The sequence below is a fragment of the Buceros rhinoceros genome, unplaced genomic scaffold, assembly GCF_000710305.1.
Source record: "Buceros rhinoceros silvestris isolate BGI_N320 unplaced genomic scaffold, ASM71030v1 scaffold13159, whole genome shotgun sequence".
Classification (NCBI taxonomy): Eukaryota; Metazoa; Chordata; class Aves; order Bucerotiformes; family Bucerotidae; genus Buceros; species Buceros rhinoceros.
This window is the reverse complement of record NW_010429810.1, coordinates 1-17,005: the sequence shown is the minus strand read 5'-3', so window position 1 is coordinate 17,005 and position 17,005 is coordinate 1. Positions and strand designations below refer to the sequence as shown.

General features: G+C 41.3%; 1 protein-coding gene across 1 annotated transcript; it reads left to right on the top strand.

Annotated features, from left to right (window-relative positions):
- The first annotated feature begins 726 nt into the window (after positions 1–726).
- GJD4 (gap junction protein, delta 4, 40.1kDa) lies at positions 727–5,056 on the top strand. Its single transcript, XM_010142802.1, has 2 exons — positions 727–790; positions 3,894–5,056. Exons 1-2 carry the CDS (start codon positions 727–729, stop codon positions 5,054–5,056), a joined length of 1,227 nt encoding a protein of 408 aa, XP_010141104.1.
- The last annotated feature ends 11,949 nt before the right edge of the window (positions 5,057–17,005 follow it).

Sequence of the window (17,005 nt, the reverse complement as noted above, 5' to 3'; positions counted from 1 at the left end):
GCTTGCCTACTGGCTGGCTCAGCACACAGGAGAAAATTCGGTGTGGCTGTGATTGACAGGGCCATGATGCCCTGTCGGGGAGGTTGTGTTTTAGAAACAAAATTGCTTTGGGAAATTGCAATGGGATGGTTTCCAGAGAGCTGAGCTGAAAGTGCCTTTCAACCATAGGGATGCTCGTCCTTCTGTATCGCCTTTCCTTCTATTATCCATCTGCAATTCTTGTGGGGGAGAGAAGTCTCTGTTATTTCCTGGTCTATGCTTATCTTCCCTCTCATCGGTGAACAGCAGGGAGAGGGGAGAAATATCTCAGCAATGCCAGGAGGCTGATATGTCCCGGGAGGGTAAGAATAGTCTACAATGGCAGAGATCACTCCTGTTGTTGTTTGTCTACTTGCAGTTGTCTGGACAGAGGATCCACACAAGAGGTAGGAACCATTGATCTGAGAAGCTAGAGCTTTTGCAAGACAAACTGTTAAAGCCTTAAGAAGATTTGTTCCAACATCTGAAACTAACAGTCCTCTTCAGCTCATCAAAATAGTCCTTCACCAATACATTGGTGTAGCTGGGATTCTTAAATTTCCATTCCTGACCCTTACCAAGAATTCCGCCCCACTCCCCCCCCTTTTTTTTTCTCCTCCCTTTTTTCCCTGTCTAGGTCTAATCCCCTCTGAAATGCAAAAATTATTAGAGCATCAGGAGCTGGAGGTGGTGTTAACCTGTTCAAACATGGAACACTGGGACTCGCTGGGACTTTTGATTGTCACACTCAACTATAATGTGACTATTGTAGGTGAGTACTTTTAAAATCTCTCTTCTTTCTTCTGCTGCTCCAGATCCTGAAGCCACTGAAGTGTCCTACTGATAATCAACTTTAATTTCTAGCTATGCCTCTGTGGTTCGTGAAGTAAGAAGTTGTTATGCAGATGTGTGGTATGGGTGGTTAGTGTATTTCTTTGCTTGTTAAACAGATTCATACTCCCTCTTTGATAGATACTTTCTGAACTTCATGCAAAAAATTCTGGTAAGGTTTTCAAGTTTGGCTCTCTTTGGTGCCTGAGCTTCCAGTCAGCCGTTGTAGGCACCATGGTGAAAACACACAGAAATGACACTTTAATTACAGCCCAGAAAGTGAACAATAGAATGTATGCAATAGCTTTAGTGATGAATTACAAAGTTTAAAGAAGGTAAAAAACCTCCCCTCTCTTTTACAGGAAGAATTTTGTGGTTTGTTACTACTGTGGTTAATTACCATTGCTTTTCATTCTTAATTTTTATAAAAGTTCACATGCATTTAAAAACTGACCAACCAAACGAAACACAGTTGGTTTTTCTCAGCTAACAGTCCTCTGAGTGGTTCTTTTTTTTTTTTTTCTTTCCTTCTTATTTCAATAAGACACTGTTCCTTTTTTACGGGCTACTTTGAGCAACATGTGAGCCAGAGAAAAACTTTCAAGGACCTTTCAAGGGCCCTTTGCCTGCAGCTGAGGACAGTTGCTGTATTTTGTGCTGTGCATTGCCAGGACTATCCAACTGAGCTGGAGGGGGATGGTGAAGGGGCTGTTCTAGTATGTGTAATCAAGATTGAGTCGTTAGGGAAGGTGATGCATGGAGGGGCTCTCTCGAAAATGTATGTCATACTAAACTGCTTCCTAAGGAGCCATTGATTTTTCTTAAGCAGCGCTCCCTATTGTACATGTTCTAATCAAAAATTGATAGTGAAATAGCGTGTAGTATTTTGACCTTAATTAACTAATGTGCTTCCAACACTTCGAGGTCCTCACAGGGAAAAAATGCTGCCTAAGAATGAAACATCGCTTGCTAAAGATGACTGATGCTGGACGGCTCGTGTTTTGTGTCGAGAAGAGGGTAACAGTACAGCCCGTCACCAACACGCAGGAAGCTGAAAGCACAGCAAAGCCACCACTAATGCCCAGCTGGTTAAAGATAGAATGGAAAGGCCTCAGTTTGTTTATGCTTAGAGAACACATTATTTTGCCAGGAGCAGCAGTTTTTTCTGATGATCTCTCATATAGCTTACATATCCTTAACCTTTTTCCAGCTGACGTTGTTCCACTTCAAAGTGCAGTTTTACCGCTCCAGCCCATACCTGCTCCACCAGCCGCAAGTGGTTTGTATGGGGCACTTGAACCGCGTGTGCAGTACAGTAATAGGTATCATAAAATGTTGCAGAAATATTTGAGTATTTAAAATTCACACCAGCTACAGGGAAATAGTTTTATGGGAAATAGAAAAGAATGTTGTTCAAGAAAATACCTGTAAATAAGCGCATATGTTATAGAAAAAGCTTTGGGATCTGGATCCTTACAATGCCTTTAGACTGTGTATTGCTGCTACCTCACGCACTCTCTTTAAAACCTTGGTGTGCACGTGAGATGAGCAGTCACTATGAATCACTGCATTTCTCAGCCATTAACTCCACATAACACATAACTGAGGGTTACTGTTTATCTTACTGTTTTTCTGTGGTTACAACTGGTTTCTTAACGATTTCTTAAAGAATGGAATTAATCTGATCACTCTTTTCTGAGTTGTTTTTTTTTTTTTCCTTCTTGTTCCTAAGTGTCTGGGTTTGTTGTTTTGGTTTTTTTCCTCTTTTCTCGGCACGTTTTAAAAACACGAAATTAAAGCAGGGTATTATTAAATTAAATTACTTTTTCAAAACCATATAGGGCACTAGTGACAGGACTCAAGGAAACTTACAAAATTCAACTAGTAAACTTAACTTCAGATGTTGAATGTGTTTGTACAGAATAAAATTTTAATTTTTGACAATACAACTACATCTTGAGGTCTTCCTATCCTACCCAAGAAAATAATTTTTTTTTCCTTCTTTTTCCTTTCTTTTTTAAAACAAATAACTTTGTCAGTAATACAGCAGTGTGTAACTTCACAAAAAAACTTTTAATACCTACCCCATCAAAAAGTTCTCCAAGAAACTATCATGAAAGTACAGTCTAGATCAAAAGATAAGATCTTTCACTGCTATTGGTGTAATGGAATAAGACCAAGACCTGATCTTTTCATCTTTCCTTATCTTTGGATAAGACCAAGCCCTGCCTAAAGCAATCATACGAAATAATTCAGGGAAAGATTAAGTAAGCAAGGTAGGAAAATGCCAGACTTGTAAGGCTTCCCCCAGTGTTGGTATCAAGACAGCAGGGAGTTTTCGGTCTGAATGGAGAGAGAGGCTGCACACCAAGGTGAATGAAGGTTGGCAGACATGATTCCGATGGGGCAACCAAAGAAGTAGCAGAGAGGAATAACTGCGGTACACATGTGCACACACAGATGTAATCCATAAATTCGCTAACAGCACCTGTTAACTAGCTCACCAGTAAATACCAGTCTAGACACAACAGAGAGATTTTTGCTGGCTATAGTGAACTTCACCCACAATCTCATGGTCAAGATCAAGAACAAATACTGTGTCCTGGAACAATCTTTTGTATCTAAAAGATTTTCATGCTGTGTTGTGTTGGCTGATCTATATTATTGAAATAGGGCAAAATGAAGGTGTGGAGCTATGAGCCAAGCAACAAGGAAGAAATGTAAGTGAAATGGGATTATTAACTCAATTGTGAACTCTTTTATCGGATTTGGACATCTTTGGAGTGTTGTCCTTAGGCTGAGGTTTCACTTGGCATGGCTTACTGTACGTCCAACTCCTACACAGTCGAGATGAAGCTCGTGGAATGTGTCAGCTAATACATTTTCACACAAGTTTCAGTCCCTGTCAGGGGAGCTTTTAAGAGGGGAGACTGATTGCAGAGGCTTTTTTTTCAAATGTCTTATGTATAGGGGAAGCATCACTACTTGACCTGCCTTCCTTTCCTTGTCAGTGCTCTGACTCTTTCTCTTACCTTCTCTTCCAGGAAAGATCTGGCTAATGTTAATAGTTCTGCTGCGAATGGCAGTGGTGGTGTTAGCAGGCTATCCACTCTACCAGGACGAGCAGGAGCGCTTCATTTGCAACACGCTGCAGCCAGGATGCTCCAACGTTTGCTATGACTTGTTCTCTCCTGTATCTCACTTTAGATTCTGGCTCATTCAGACCGTGTCTGTCCTGCTCCCTTACGCTGCATTCAGCATTTACGTTTTGCACAAGGTAGCTATGTACATTGTAAGAACGCACTTTTTGGTGCACGGCTGCAAAGAAAATAAGGGTTTATCAAGCCCCAAAGACCTGAAGGAGCTCTGTAGAAGTGCTGTTGTCAATAGGGTAGATTGTGGTGCAGACAACCTAAGAATTCTTAATTTTTCTGGGGCATATACTATTCACCTTTTCTTTAGGACGCTACTTGAGGCTGCCTTTGCAGCTGTGCAATATTTTCTTTTTGGATTTTTTGTTCCTGAGCGCTTTTCCTGCTACCATTCACCTTGTACAAGCATGGTTGACTGTTATATCTCCCGGCCCACTGAGAAATCCATCATGATGGTTTTCATCTGGGGAGTCAGTGGACTATCCTTTGTGCTTAGCCTTGCTGATCTTGTCTGTGCTCTCCGGAGAATGATAGCAAGAAACCAAAAGAACAAGCTGCTGGCAAACCTCCACGTAGAGAACGAGTGTGTTTTAAATCTTCTCCCAGTACAGCATGATAGCTCTCCTCCACCTCAAAATCAAGCCTGCCCAGTATCAAATAGCAGCCAGACCAGTGAGGGCTCCTGCTCACTTCTCTCTGAAGAGGAAGAAGAGGCTGTCCTTCATCCTGAAGTGGTCTCTCAGCAAACTGCCAGCACTAACCTTATTAGCAATAGCAATAAGCCCTGTGTATCAGATCTTGCTGTTAAGCGAGATAGCACTGAAGAATCCTCGTGTGTTGGTGACCACCGAGGGACCACATGCAAGAAAGACTTCATTAAAGATACCGCCCTGACTTTGAGACCTCAGATCAAGTCTCACCTTGGAATTTCTTCCTCTGTAGTTCAGAACAAGCTTTTAGGATATTACCCTTCAGCTGAGCTAAAAAACCCCGATACACAATCAAATTATAGCAGTACGAGTTGCTTGAGGTCAAAAAAGTCAGAATGGGTATAGAGCCCCGAGTGAACACAGTCCTATGACCCTGGCAGGACAAATCGTTGCATCACTGAGGAGGTTTCAGGTAGTTTTGGCTCTATCCCCCAGCTGCTGTTACGCTGCAGAGACTCTGTACCATGCTGTATTCTTCCACTGATGAAGAAGCAAAAACCTCAGATAAAGATTTGAAGGATATTACATTAAGGGAACTGTTCTTTGGAAAATGTAATGTAATTATGTTTTTCTGAGTGTAAGTGATTTTAAAAAGCTGTGGACTGTTGTTGATGTAACTGACCTGGTTTTCCGGGAATACGTGTGAATATTTATTTACCCTAATCCAGTTTTATTACAAAATACTGAGCTTAGGAGAGATGTGACTTTTAAGCACATTTAAGTACATTGTCTACTGTCAGAAGGTTAATTTACCTCTTCATACTAAATTCTTGAAGCCAATTCTAAGAAACGATATTCAAACAAGAAGAGTAGACAGTGAAGAAAAAAAAACCTGTTTTGTAGCAAAGTGTTAACGTATCACCCCGCCCTGGATCTCACTGGTTGAAGGCTGTACCTATCCTAATTAGCAGCGCCATGGCAGTACCTTTCTCTGACCCTGATGTCAGCTGGCACAGTCTGACCACGTCTGAGTTACTGAATTCCAACAGGCTCCAAAACTGGGTGGCTGCATCCGGATCAGCTGTTGGAATGGTCCTGTGCTCAAGAATTGCTCAGGAGACGACTAGGAGGTGTGAGCCAGAGGGTGTCAGGGAGTGCAGCTTGGCGGTGCAGGGACTGAGCTCCAGTGCCCGTGCCCTGGCACTACTGACCGTGCACTAGCGTACATTTACTACTGACACATCTGCAAGGTGTTACATGTCTCAATCTGAAGTAGTCACGTTGGGCGCTTGATTTCAAAAGGGGGAATGAGTCACCTGACCTGTTTTAAGCATCTTGGAAGGTAAGATGAGTCACTTTCTAGATATACCTATTTCTCCCACAGTGTGATTATCTCAGACCTGGGCTTAGAGAAAATGGTTTCTACTCTCAACAGAAGGATATAGTGGCAATGTCTCTATCGGAAGCTCGCCCTCTTTATCTGACAGTCTTCTAATGCTAATCATTTGAAAATGTGTCTGAATTGGATGAATCATAGAAGATTTTATTACCGTCGTGCTTTGTGCTTTCCTTCAATGTTAATTCTGTTGCATTTACATAAGCGTGGTCCAGCACTGAAGAACAGCAGTGTGTGAGCTGAATTTTCACTTAGCTACAAGTCAGTGGGGTTTGAAGGTTGCATATACCTGCAGATCATCAGTGGGAATGGATGTGGAGGAGCACGTAGTCAGAGAAATGTACTGGTGTTAGCATCGTATAAAACAGATTATTCAGGGGATGGCAAGAGCGGGTGATTGTAGATACTGCTTGGAGCTGGGGTAGTTATGATGCTGTTTAGACCCTGACACTGATCTAGTTTTGCTCTTAGTCTGCTGTGTAACAAGTTTCTGTAATGTCTGGCTCTTCTGTGCAGAAGAGACAACAGCTTTCACATTCTTCCTTTTTCTTCTGTGTGGGCAGAAGTCTTTAAGACAGTTTGGCTTAAAATGTCTGAGTATCATTTCTTCACATATACAAGGTAAAGACTAGCACTTAATTATCCCTGATCTTCTGCATGCCCTCAGAAACTAGGTAGCTAAAATGGACAGAGCTGCTCTTTGGGTTGGGAGGCAGAATTCACTTCTGCCAGCAAAGTACTTCGGAATCTTGAGGTATGCTGCAGAGGGTTTTAATTACTACCTTCTAAGTAAAACTTTCCTCTCTGTTAGCTGTTTGTTTCTTTTATCATGCGTGCTTGTTGTATGATTTGTCATTTCCAGGGTAGGAACAGCATTAATTATTAAACTTATCATAGGCAGAAAACCATAAAATATTTAAACTTCTCATTCTCCAAAGCCTCTTTAATGGGGTCTGTGCTGATTACGTACCCTGACAAAACATTGCAACAATGAAACCTTTTATGATTCATTGCATCTTCTCAGCTGTGAGAAGGCATGCGAGGAACAAATGTGGATCGAGTCTATCGCATACATCCCTCAGCATGAGATATAAATAGGGCAGGATAAATAATACATGTGGTGTGGCTGGACACAGTTTGCTTTTTTTGTGTCTCTGGTTAGACATCTCTTAAGTATGGAGGAGTCTCATTTCAAATCAGAAAAATCCTGTTTGTGATTGAAATGGAAAGCGAAATCAGTGAACTCCTTCCTTATGCTGTTTGCAGTTTCTCCTTGAGAGGTTGTGGCCTTTGATTTGTGTTGCTCAGCTGCTGACCTGGATGCTTTTAAGACTTGTGGACACTTTGACTGATATTTCAGAGTCAGTGTAATAAGCACTTAATGTGTTCATAAAAACTGCATATTAAAAGAGCAGGATTTGTATGGGCTTTTCACTGGGGAGTGAATAGAAGCTTCTGGCATCAACAACCTGCTCCTAAGGGAATGTCTCCAAGTCTCTTCTAACAACGATTTCCAAGTCACATTTATTAATTACAAGGTTTCACAAACTGGGTGTATCTACTAGCAAGAGAAGACCAGGGAAAGACGTGCAAACACGAACTATACTGAGCTTCCACAGCATCAAGCAAATTATAAGCGACCATTGGTAGAGGCACCCACAATGGGGAGGAGAAAGTGGGAAAGAAGATCTGTTTGAAAGATCAGAGCATCACCTCTAACCACTCTTCATATTCAGTATCACTGAATGTTAAGGTGCTGTGAAGATGACTAGATGTCCTGGAAAGACTGAGTAAAAGAAGTAATAGGTGTGGAGCAAGGAAGCAATGAGACTTTCTGCTGTTTAAGCAAAGACTTAGTCTTTTAATTTGTGAATTGGTTTCATCAGGCCTTCAGGAACATATTTCGTGCTCAGAAAAATGTTACAAAATCTGCAGGGCAAGTGTCACTCACACCCTGAGGTGGGTTTATGGAACATTTGTAAGATACATGTATTGCTCATCCAGTCTCGGGTCGTACTGAACATGAGGCTATACTGAAAGGAATTGAGCTCCCCGGAAATAAGAGTGGGAACTGATCAGGAAATCGGTGATAAAATAGCTTTCACATGGGATATAAAATTTTTATTAGAAAACTATAAAATGCCTTAAAAATACAATGTTTTCTTAGTGTCTTCAACTGCATCATAGCGCTTCTCTTGCTAAACAAATATCTAGTAGGTTGCTGGAGACCTGGAATTTCCATGCCTTCCATGCAGTATCACTGGGAGTTTCTGCAGTATCAGCATGATTTAAAAAAAAAAAAAAAAAAAAAAAAATCCATGTTATTTTCCCCTAAATAAGACAGATATTTAAAAACTTTTTTCTAAACAAAATTTCTGAATTTATTTTGTTTTGCTTTAGTCTGGAATATATATTTTTTTAAATACCAAAATAGAAGCCAAATCCCAAGTTACCACCAGTAATAAACACTTTATCCTCTTTCCTCACGTTCTAGGTTGGGTCACTTTGATTTGTCAGCATAATGGAAAGCTGTGACTTTCTCTTCTCTTGTGGAATCCGCTGTTGATTGGTGTCTAGGGAATGTCTCATTTCCCATTAGCAGCAGTTGTTCTCCATGAATCTCTCCGTTCAGACCAGAATAAGTATTAAATCTGAAGTTAACAATGTAGAGAGATCCTCAGTGAATTCTTTCAAGTTATTAAAATTATCTGCCCTTGTATGATACATCATTATTGCAGCGATTATCTTTTTAGAAGGGATCGTTAGAGAAGATATTAATTGCACATTATTTTATTTTAATGTCATGATTACAATGAAGAACAGATAAATTATTACTGCTTGTAGTATTTTAGGATAATAAAGAAATGCATCTCCAAAAATAGGAAAGCAGAGTAGTTGAAAAGACTGTTCTTTAACTTCTGTCTTTTGTACTACTTTTAATAGCCTGATGTTCCAACTGATAGAGAAGTAATTTTACAATGTAATGCTCTTACATTGCAACTGAGTTGCTAAAATGTTCGGCAGATTAGATGGCCTCTGTTCATGAACTCTTGGCCAGTGATGCACAGCAATGCCAGCTCTGAAAAATGAGTTCACCAAGGCAGAAATCTGATCAGAAAGTATGAGCTCTGTCTCTACACTTCAAATTATCCAACATCCACGCAGGCAGACTACAATCACAACCTACTTCGCTGGCTTGTGCTTTCTGGGTTTTTTCCATTTGGGTTTGACAGGCAGAATGTCCCAGGCCACAACTACAATTTAATTATGGTGGTACACATACAATGCTGGCTGCAAGGACTGTGTTACGGTCCTGTGCCATTCACAACATGGAAACGCCAGGAGATAGAGAGCTGTCTCTAGTTCAGGTCCAGCTAACACCTTAGGCTGAGTAGTGGATGAGCTTTGAAAAGCTGTCACTTACGAATAGTTTACCGGGTGAAAGTGATGGCAGAGCTGTTCTTTACAAACCAAAGTTTATATACAGTGCCCTCAAGAAAGATGGAGGATTTGGGGTAAATCCTTTCACTTTTGGCTCTCCTATGCGTGTAACATTTATTCTGTCTCTGAGATTTTAGGCACCACACACCAGGGTGTATTTGGGGATTTTCTTTCATGGCACGTTACTTTTGGCAAAGAAATTACAATAACAAAAGAAACAGAAGATTTTGATGTAGCAGAATGAATTTTTGCCTTTTTCTCCTGTGATCTGCTGCCTTTTCCTCATACCGAAGATAAGCAATATTTTTTTTAGTCTTGTTTTTAAGAAAAAACAGGTTATGAGGCTTTTAAAGCCCCAGTAGGCTTGTTGAGCAATGCCCGCCTTATCCTGACAAATTAGACGCCCACTTAGACACTCACTCCTTCTGCTCATTTGTCTATAAGTCAGTGTGAGTGATTCTTATTTCTGACAGACCATACACCGTGCAATTAGCTCCTTCTTTCTGGTATCTGCTTTTTCCAAGGAAGCTCTGTGCTATCCTGGAAGGCCTAGTGGGGATGTTCACTGGTAGGCACGTGGACAATTCCGGTATACATTGGCTAACAAATCCAAGCTTCTTTCCTACTTCAGCAAGCCTCTTTCTAAGGCATTTTTCTGAAACATAAACATGGAATATCTGTAACACAGTTTACCAACGGTGATGCATTGATAGCTACCTGTTTCTACAGGTTCACCAGAGACTTTCACACATATCTTGGTGCACAATTCAGAAAGGATTCTGATTTTTGAATGACGGGAGAAAAACCACAGAGTTTGCATTGCGGCCCAACTCCTGTCTCCCACCAGTCACTCAGAACTGATCTCACAGAGCACAAACCCATGTGAAATTCAAGGGATGACCCTAAGTTAAGGAATGATCTAAACACACTTTTTAAAATGCAGATAGATCGACAGATAGAGATGGTAACGATTATCTACCTCATGGCCCAGAGTTATGTGAAACACGGAGCTACTTCAGTGTAGAAGAAATCCATCCAATTTTCAGAGTCTGTAGCAATAGACTCTGAAATGTGCAGATAAATAGGAAATAATTTCACCAAATTATCCATGTCTGAGAGACATATTTCATGACTTCTGGACAGAAATATTGACAACCCCTTGGAACAACAGTCTCATATTTCCTATATAGTTAGCTCTCTGTACGTCAGCAAAAATCCTTAAAATGGTACCACTGTGGTTTAGACTTGGCAGCTGACATTTCATTCCTCCTCAGGACAGTAGTTCTCTCATTAAAAACAAAACAAACCCAAACAACAACAACAAAAAGTAGCTGTTTTATTCTTACATGAGATTCCTAAAATATTCCTATAAGGTTCATTTCCAGAAAATTTGGCTCAGGGCTCAGCACACTTTACCTTTTGAGAAACTTTGCTGGTACAACTCAAAGATCCTACAAAAGAGAAAGGCTTCAGCAAAATGTTTAGGCTGTTCACTCCTGTTGAAATGCTTGTGGGTACTGGTGGGTAATATTCTTGTTGCGTGGGACCTGGGGTTCAGCCTACTTGAAGCTGGGCACCAGCTCAGTTTAAATAGTCCCACACTGCTTCTGACACCAAATTCTGTACAGCTTTTGCCCTGGTTTTGAAGTGTATGAACAGACATCATAAGAACAGTTCAGCTGGGGCACCAAAATAGAACTTCCAGGACGTTCCAGTCCCTATACAGCTGCCCACTGCATCCCTGCAGGCAGCCTGCAGGCCCCTGCCGATGCAGACTGAACACCTTAAACATGGAGGAGTACTTCTGGTGATTCATTACAAATCAGCAGATTAGTTGAAACCAATCCTACGCTATAGCGTTATGTTATGTAGAGAAACTGTTGCAAAGCTACCACCTTGCAGAGCAACCCCTTAGTAGATACGTAATACAATTGCATGCTCACCTGTGTATCTGCAACATTAACTACAGATAAATTTATTTGAACTGGAGAATCCACAGGCTCTTCCTTGAAACTGGACTGCATGAAGGGGGTACAGGCGCCTCAGTCAGCAGCTGACAGAAGACTTCACCAACCATCTCAGAGAGGGCTGAGCAACCTTGCTTGAGTCTTCCCTGCAGTTTGGCACACCACCACGCACTGTGCATGTAGGTGTTTGCAGGAACTAGTTTGTAAAGAGAAATTGTTAATGTCATCTACTTACAGTTTTTTCCAATCTCTTTATGCGCTGTCTGCCTCAGTACCAGGTGTGGTCTGATGGTGCAGGAGGTGGTTTTCCAGGACATGGGCTGCACCCCACGTGAGGCTGCCCCAGCTGCCAACACACATCTCAAAGAGAGCAAGGTGCAGCCTCCACCACCCACCTTGCAGTACCAATTCCACCATTTCCAGGATCTTCGGCAAAGCACGTTTCCACAGAATGAGGCAGAACTTGGTTACCAGATTGCCTGTGTTGCTGTACTAGTTGTATCTGACTGTATCTGCCTTTACTTTCCAGGCTACCAGCAGAAGCTAGCCAGAGCCGTAGAGTTACTGAAGAGGCAGGACAATGGCATGAAAGATGACAAAGGAAAATGTGGTGATAATCATGGTCTTTAGCTGCGTTTGAGGCTGTATTTCCGCTCTTAGCCTGCCTTGGTCTCTTTGCCCTACATTATGCCTGCATGCCAGCCAAGGTGAGCCGCTTCCTGGCTCTTCCAGCCCCCTTTAGTTTTGTCACAGGCCAGCCTGTCTGTATCCTGGCCTAACCCCCTGTATGCCCCAACCTGTGGTAAGTCCATCTTCCAGAAGGGATTTCATCCCCTTGCTTCGCTCTGCCCTTGGCAGTAGCTCTTTCACTGGCAGTGTTTTCCGTCTGTCCAGAGCCTTCCCGTTCACCAGAGCTCAGGTGGTTATTTCGGGGAAGGCGGTTCCCATTTGTACCTCCGTACCCAGCGATTTGAAGTGGTTGCCACCAGGAGGGGTGGTAGTGGTGAGGAAATGTAGCGTGGGTCGCAGAAAACTGTGAGGAAAAGCTGCTCTGCTTGCAGCCACACCCCTTCTATAGATCTGGGGAGACTTAAGTTGGCTTAATTAGGTCTGTGACAGCTCTGTGAGTGCTTAGGCAGGCAGCTGGCAATCTTGCTTTGGAGACCGATCTTAAAGCAGAGAGAAATCTTTGTCGTTCTTTTGAAGATTTATGTATCATTTAGGTCCAAACACATGGTGGTGTTAGTCTGAAGAGGACTACAGCTGGGAAGACATTTCATTACTTTGACTATTTTTCTTATTAATTATTATTGTGGCTTGCTGTCAGGTGCCAAGTTCCCTTAAACCTCAGTGCGCACTAGGAGATAGATCCCCATCTGTCAAACGCCCACTGATGGCCATGAGGAATGGCGAACTTGTGGGTGTTTTCCAGAAAGTGATTGCTTCCTCTTGGCTGACAGTTCCTGTGTGAGTAAGGATGGGAAGCTAACAGCCCACAGATCTGATGGGCATCCAAGTCTCGTCCCTGGCCCAGGCTGCAGCCCTGTTGCCTTCCTTCTCCGCTTTGCCCTAAGATGATCATGAGTTGGGATTGTGCTCAAGCAGGACTTTTACAGAGGGTAGGGGTCTGCATCTGCACTAAATGCCAGAGCTGGGACAGTTCTCAATGGCTGAAAATGCCAGACTCGGATATAGGACCTCTATTCTTTAGTTAATAAAGACTGTGAGTGTTTCAGGAAACACTGGATTGAAGCATGTTACTATTTTATTTGAACATATTTGCTGCTCTCTAGAGGAGCTGATGGAACTTGCATGGTTAAAGGATACATGGTTATGAACTTTATGCTGTCTGGATAAATGAAGAAAAGGGAAGAAAGGGAGCAAACCGAAAGAAAAAACAGCCTCTCTAAAATGTTGCCAGGAAATGAAGAAACAGCAAAATAAATTCTAAATTTTGAAGTAAAGAATAGAGAAGTTAATACACTGCAAAAAGGTAGAAGAAAGCATGGAGATATCATCACAGGTGAAGAGGCTGCCAGAAGAGGTGATACTAAAATAACACCTTTTCAATAAATTATTATAATACTGAATAAATTATGATTATACCAATAAAAGGCCTTGTCAAGATATGAACCCTCCCAAATCCTTAGCAGACAATGTGCAGAGTGCTCCTAAGGGAGACAGAGGCCAGACCAGTGGCTAAGAAACAATCCCTCTCTTGATCAATCGAAAGTAGAAATTGTACCAGCTTGTACAAAGACATGGTAGTGTCCAGCAGAAGGTGTAAAACTTGAGGAAGCAGCAATTAAAGAGTCCACCACTGAGAAACTACTGAAATTTTGCAACAGAGAGATATGACTGATGAGAAGAAGAATCACCTGACTCTCCTAGCAGAGCTCAGCTCAAGTCACCTGCATTTTGTCGCATAGCTGTGAGGTAGGTGTCCAAACTCCCACTACTCTCTAAGGAAATCTGGTCAAATCAGTTGCCCACAAAAGGTATTAGAGTTGCTAGAGTGTAGCTGAGGTACTCATCTGCAGCTTGCAGACATGACAGAAAATTACAGGAGGCCCACCCATGATCATGTGGAGAGGCAGGCAGAAACTGGATAGGAGTCTCCAGGACCACCTGGAACCAATGTCTGGACAACTGAATTAAGGCCCACTAGTTTAGTTTACAGGGAACTGACTTACTTTCCAGGACCCATCTGACCAAGCCATAAATAACTCTTTAGCTGCTAAAACCAACACACACACTAGCACTCTGTTGACTACAACAGGAGTTTATGTAGTTACTTACTGTTAAAACCCATACTTGGATACCTACCTGCATTTAGACGTCTTAGTCTTGAGCTAAACCTCAGCCTTCACCTAAACATAGCACTTGCAAAGTGGGGAAAAAAAGAAGTAAAAAATGAAAGTATGAAAATTTTGAGAACTATTTAAACAATGTTCATATCTGGGAACTACTATTGCAGAGCATGTTGTCTTTAACCAGTCATGACCATCTTGCTCAACAAAAGAGTCAGAGAAAGCAAAGTCAGGAGAATAATATTGTTATTGTCCTGGAATATCATACGATGTCAAACATTTTCATGGTAGAATTATTTGGAAAAAGAGCAGGAAAAACAAAACCTCAGTGGTCCTACCTTTCATAGATTACAAAAAGAAATCTTGCAAGTCAACATGGCAACACTTCAAAATCTTCTAAAATGACAAAAGAAAAATTGACACTAAAGTCTAACTTTCAAAAGTACAGTCAATACGGCCACACAGCTGCAGACTGAGCTCCTTTAATCCTCATGTGTAATGTCGCTAATCACTTACTTGAGAGAAGAGCATAAAAAGAAGCGCTGTAGCTCCCCAGGAATATGCTAGGAGATGTAAATACACAGCTGGGCCAATGCTTCAGTAGAAACTAAGAGATCGTCCAGTGTTGACAGAGGTATGGGATCTCTTATTATCAGAAAACACAGCACATCGCAATCTGCTGCTTCAGCCAATGCTTCGAAAGACAAGATATTCAGAGGTAAACACATTGCGTTTTAGGAGACATGAAACAGAAGCTCGTTCTGCCCAGTGTTTGTGACATCTGACCAGAAACGAAAAACAGCAGGAGTTTCTTAAAAGCCATTCTCTTACTTTTCTCAGTCAGAATATAATATCACTAGATGTGAAGGGACATCTCCCTTTTCTTCCAGGAGACTGCCATTATGTGTGTGTAATGCCTTATATATTCAAAACCTTCCATAATTTAGTTGGGCTGAAACCAGGAGACAGTCTGTGAAAGTTGCTCTGTGAACATTATTCACTTTCAACTTCCACAGATTTTTCACTGTTGGTTTTTGGACCTTATGGAAAATTCTACACTGAAAAATTCTGCCCAGAATATCTCTCCATTACCTTCTTTTAAGACACAGAAATATTTATTTATTCTCATCTATCCTATTTTCCCAAGAGAAATTATGTTTGAAAGCACTGTGTAAATTCATGAGTTAAACCCTAATGCAGAAAAGTACTCTTGTTCAGGAAAACATTTATGCATGTGCTTACTTTAAGCATCTTATAAGATCTCACTGAAATCAATAGGACTTTGGCATGCACTTAAATAGTCCTTACCACCCTACATGCTTATGATCCACTTCTATTCAAGAAAGCAATCAAGCACAAGTTTCTAAATCAGGATCTAAAGGTATTCTGTGAAAACCATTTCTATTCCAAGCTCTCCTAATAAATTAGGGGTTTTGTGATTTTTGCTTTTTTTTTCATTAAGAACGTATAACATGAATGTGCTTTGCTTCATTTTAAGCTGCAAAGGCCCATTTTTTATACTGCTTGTTAAATCAGATTCTAATGATTCTTTACCTCATGCAAATCTTTCCTCTCATTCATGGATTGTATTTAAATTCTGCTCAGCTTGCATTCATGATGCCTTGTCAGTGATTTGCATTGCTCTGATGCGTTTGCCCTGGTTGCACCCCTCACTCACTTTGGCTTGAGAACATAGAAGCCATAAATAACTCTTTAGCTGCTAAAACCAACACACACAATTCTTGTACACTAATGAGCTAGAGGATGGCAGCAATGAAGCTCCCTGTGGGTCTCTGTGGTTTCCTGATCTGACTGTTCCTAACGCCCTGTTCCATATCCTGGAAAACTGTGATTTTCCACATTGTTATAGGCAAAATTCTGCTTCTCTGGAGTTTTGCAAAAAAGTAACTTCAGCTTAAAAATCACAAGGATAAATGTGTTTTCTGCCCGGCGGGTTTGGGGAAAGAAAGTAACGCAGTGCCCTGCCAGAGTGGCTGGTCTCCCCTCTGGGCGATGCTGGGAGGCTGTTGCTCCAGATGGCAGCAGTGTACACGCGCTGCCCCAAAGCTGCAGGTTCTGTAGCTGGATGGGAAATTTCCCCTTCCCTTCCAAAAAGTCATATTTAATTTTATTCCTACCCTACATTTGGACAGAAAGCCAAAGCCAGGCATTTATTTTATAAGCCATATTGCTACACTTTGTGGTTTATGTTGAAAGAGACTGTTTAGATCTCAACCTCTGAGAAATGATGAGGGTATCAAGTCTAACGTACATTTTGAATCAAGTCTGTTTACAAAATGAAAATTATTCTTTCTAACTTCATAAGATGTGAAAATGGGACAATCTGCTTATAGGTTTCTTTTCTGGAGAAATATCAAATAGAAAGGATAATTGAGACTAATGTTTTTTGTGAAAAATGTTAGGTAAAATTTAGCAACAACAAATGTGTGAAGGAAAGAACATCTAGCTAATGCATTTAAATCATACCTGAAAGCATCTAATAAGCTGCACATAAAGCAAAAATGATTGGAAAAGAACCTTTTTTTCCCCCTTGCAATGTATTAAAAAAAAAATAAAAATCAGGCAGTGTCCTAGAGAGCAAGCTCAGCTTTCTCCTTTACAATACTCTGGTCTGTATGACAACTTGCCCACGTCTTTCCGACTGAATTTGTATTTTCCTGAAAAGCTGTATTTGAAAAAGATGACATCACCTTTTTTCTCTATTTTTCTCCGCCGGTGG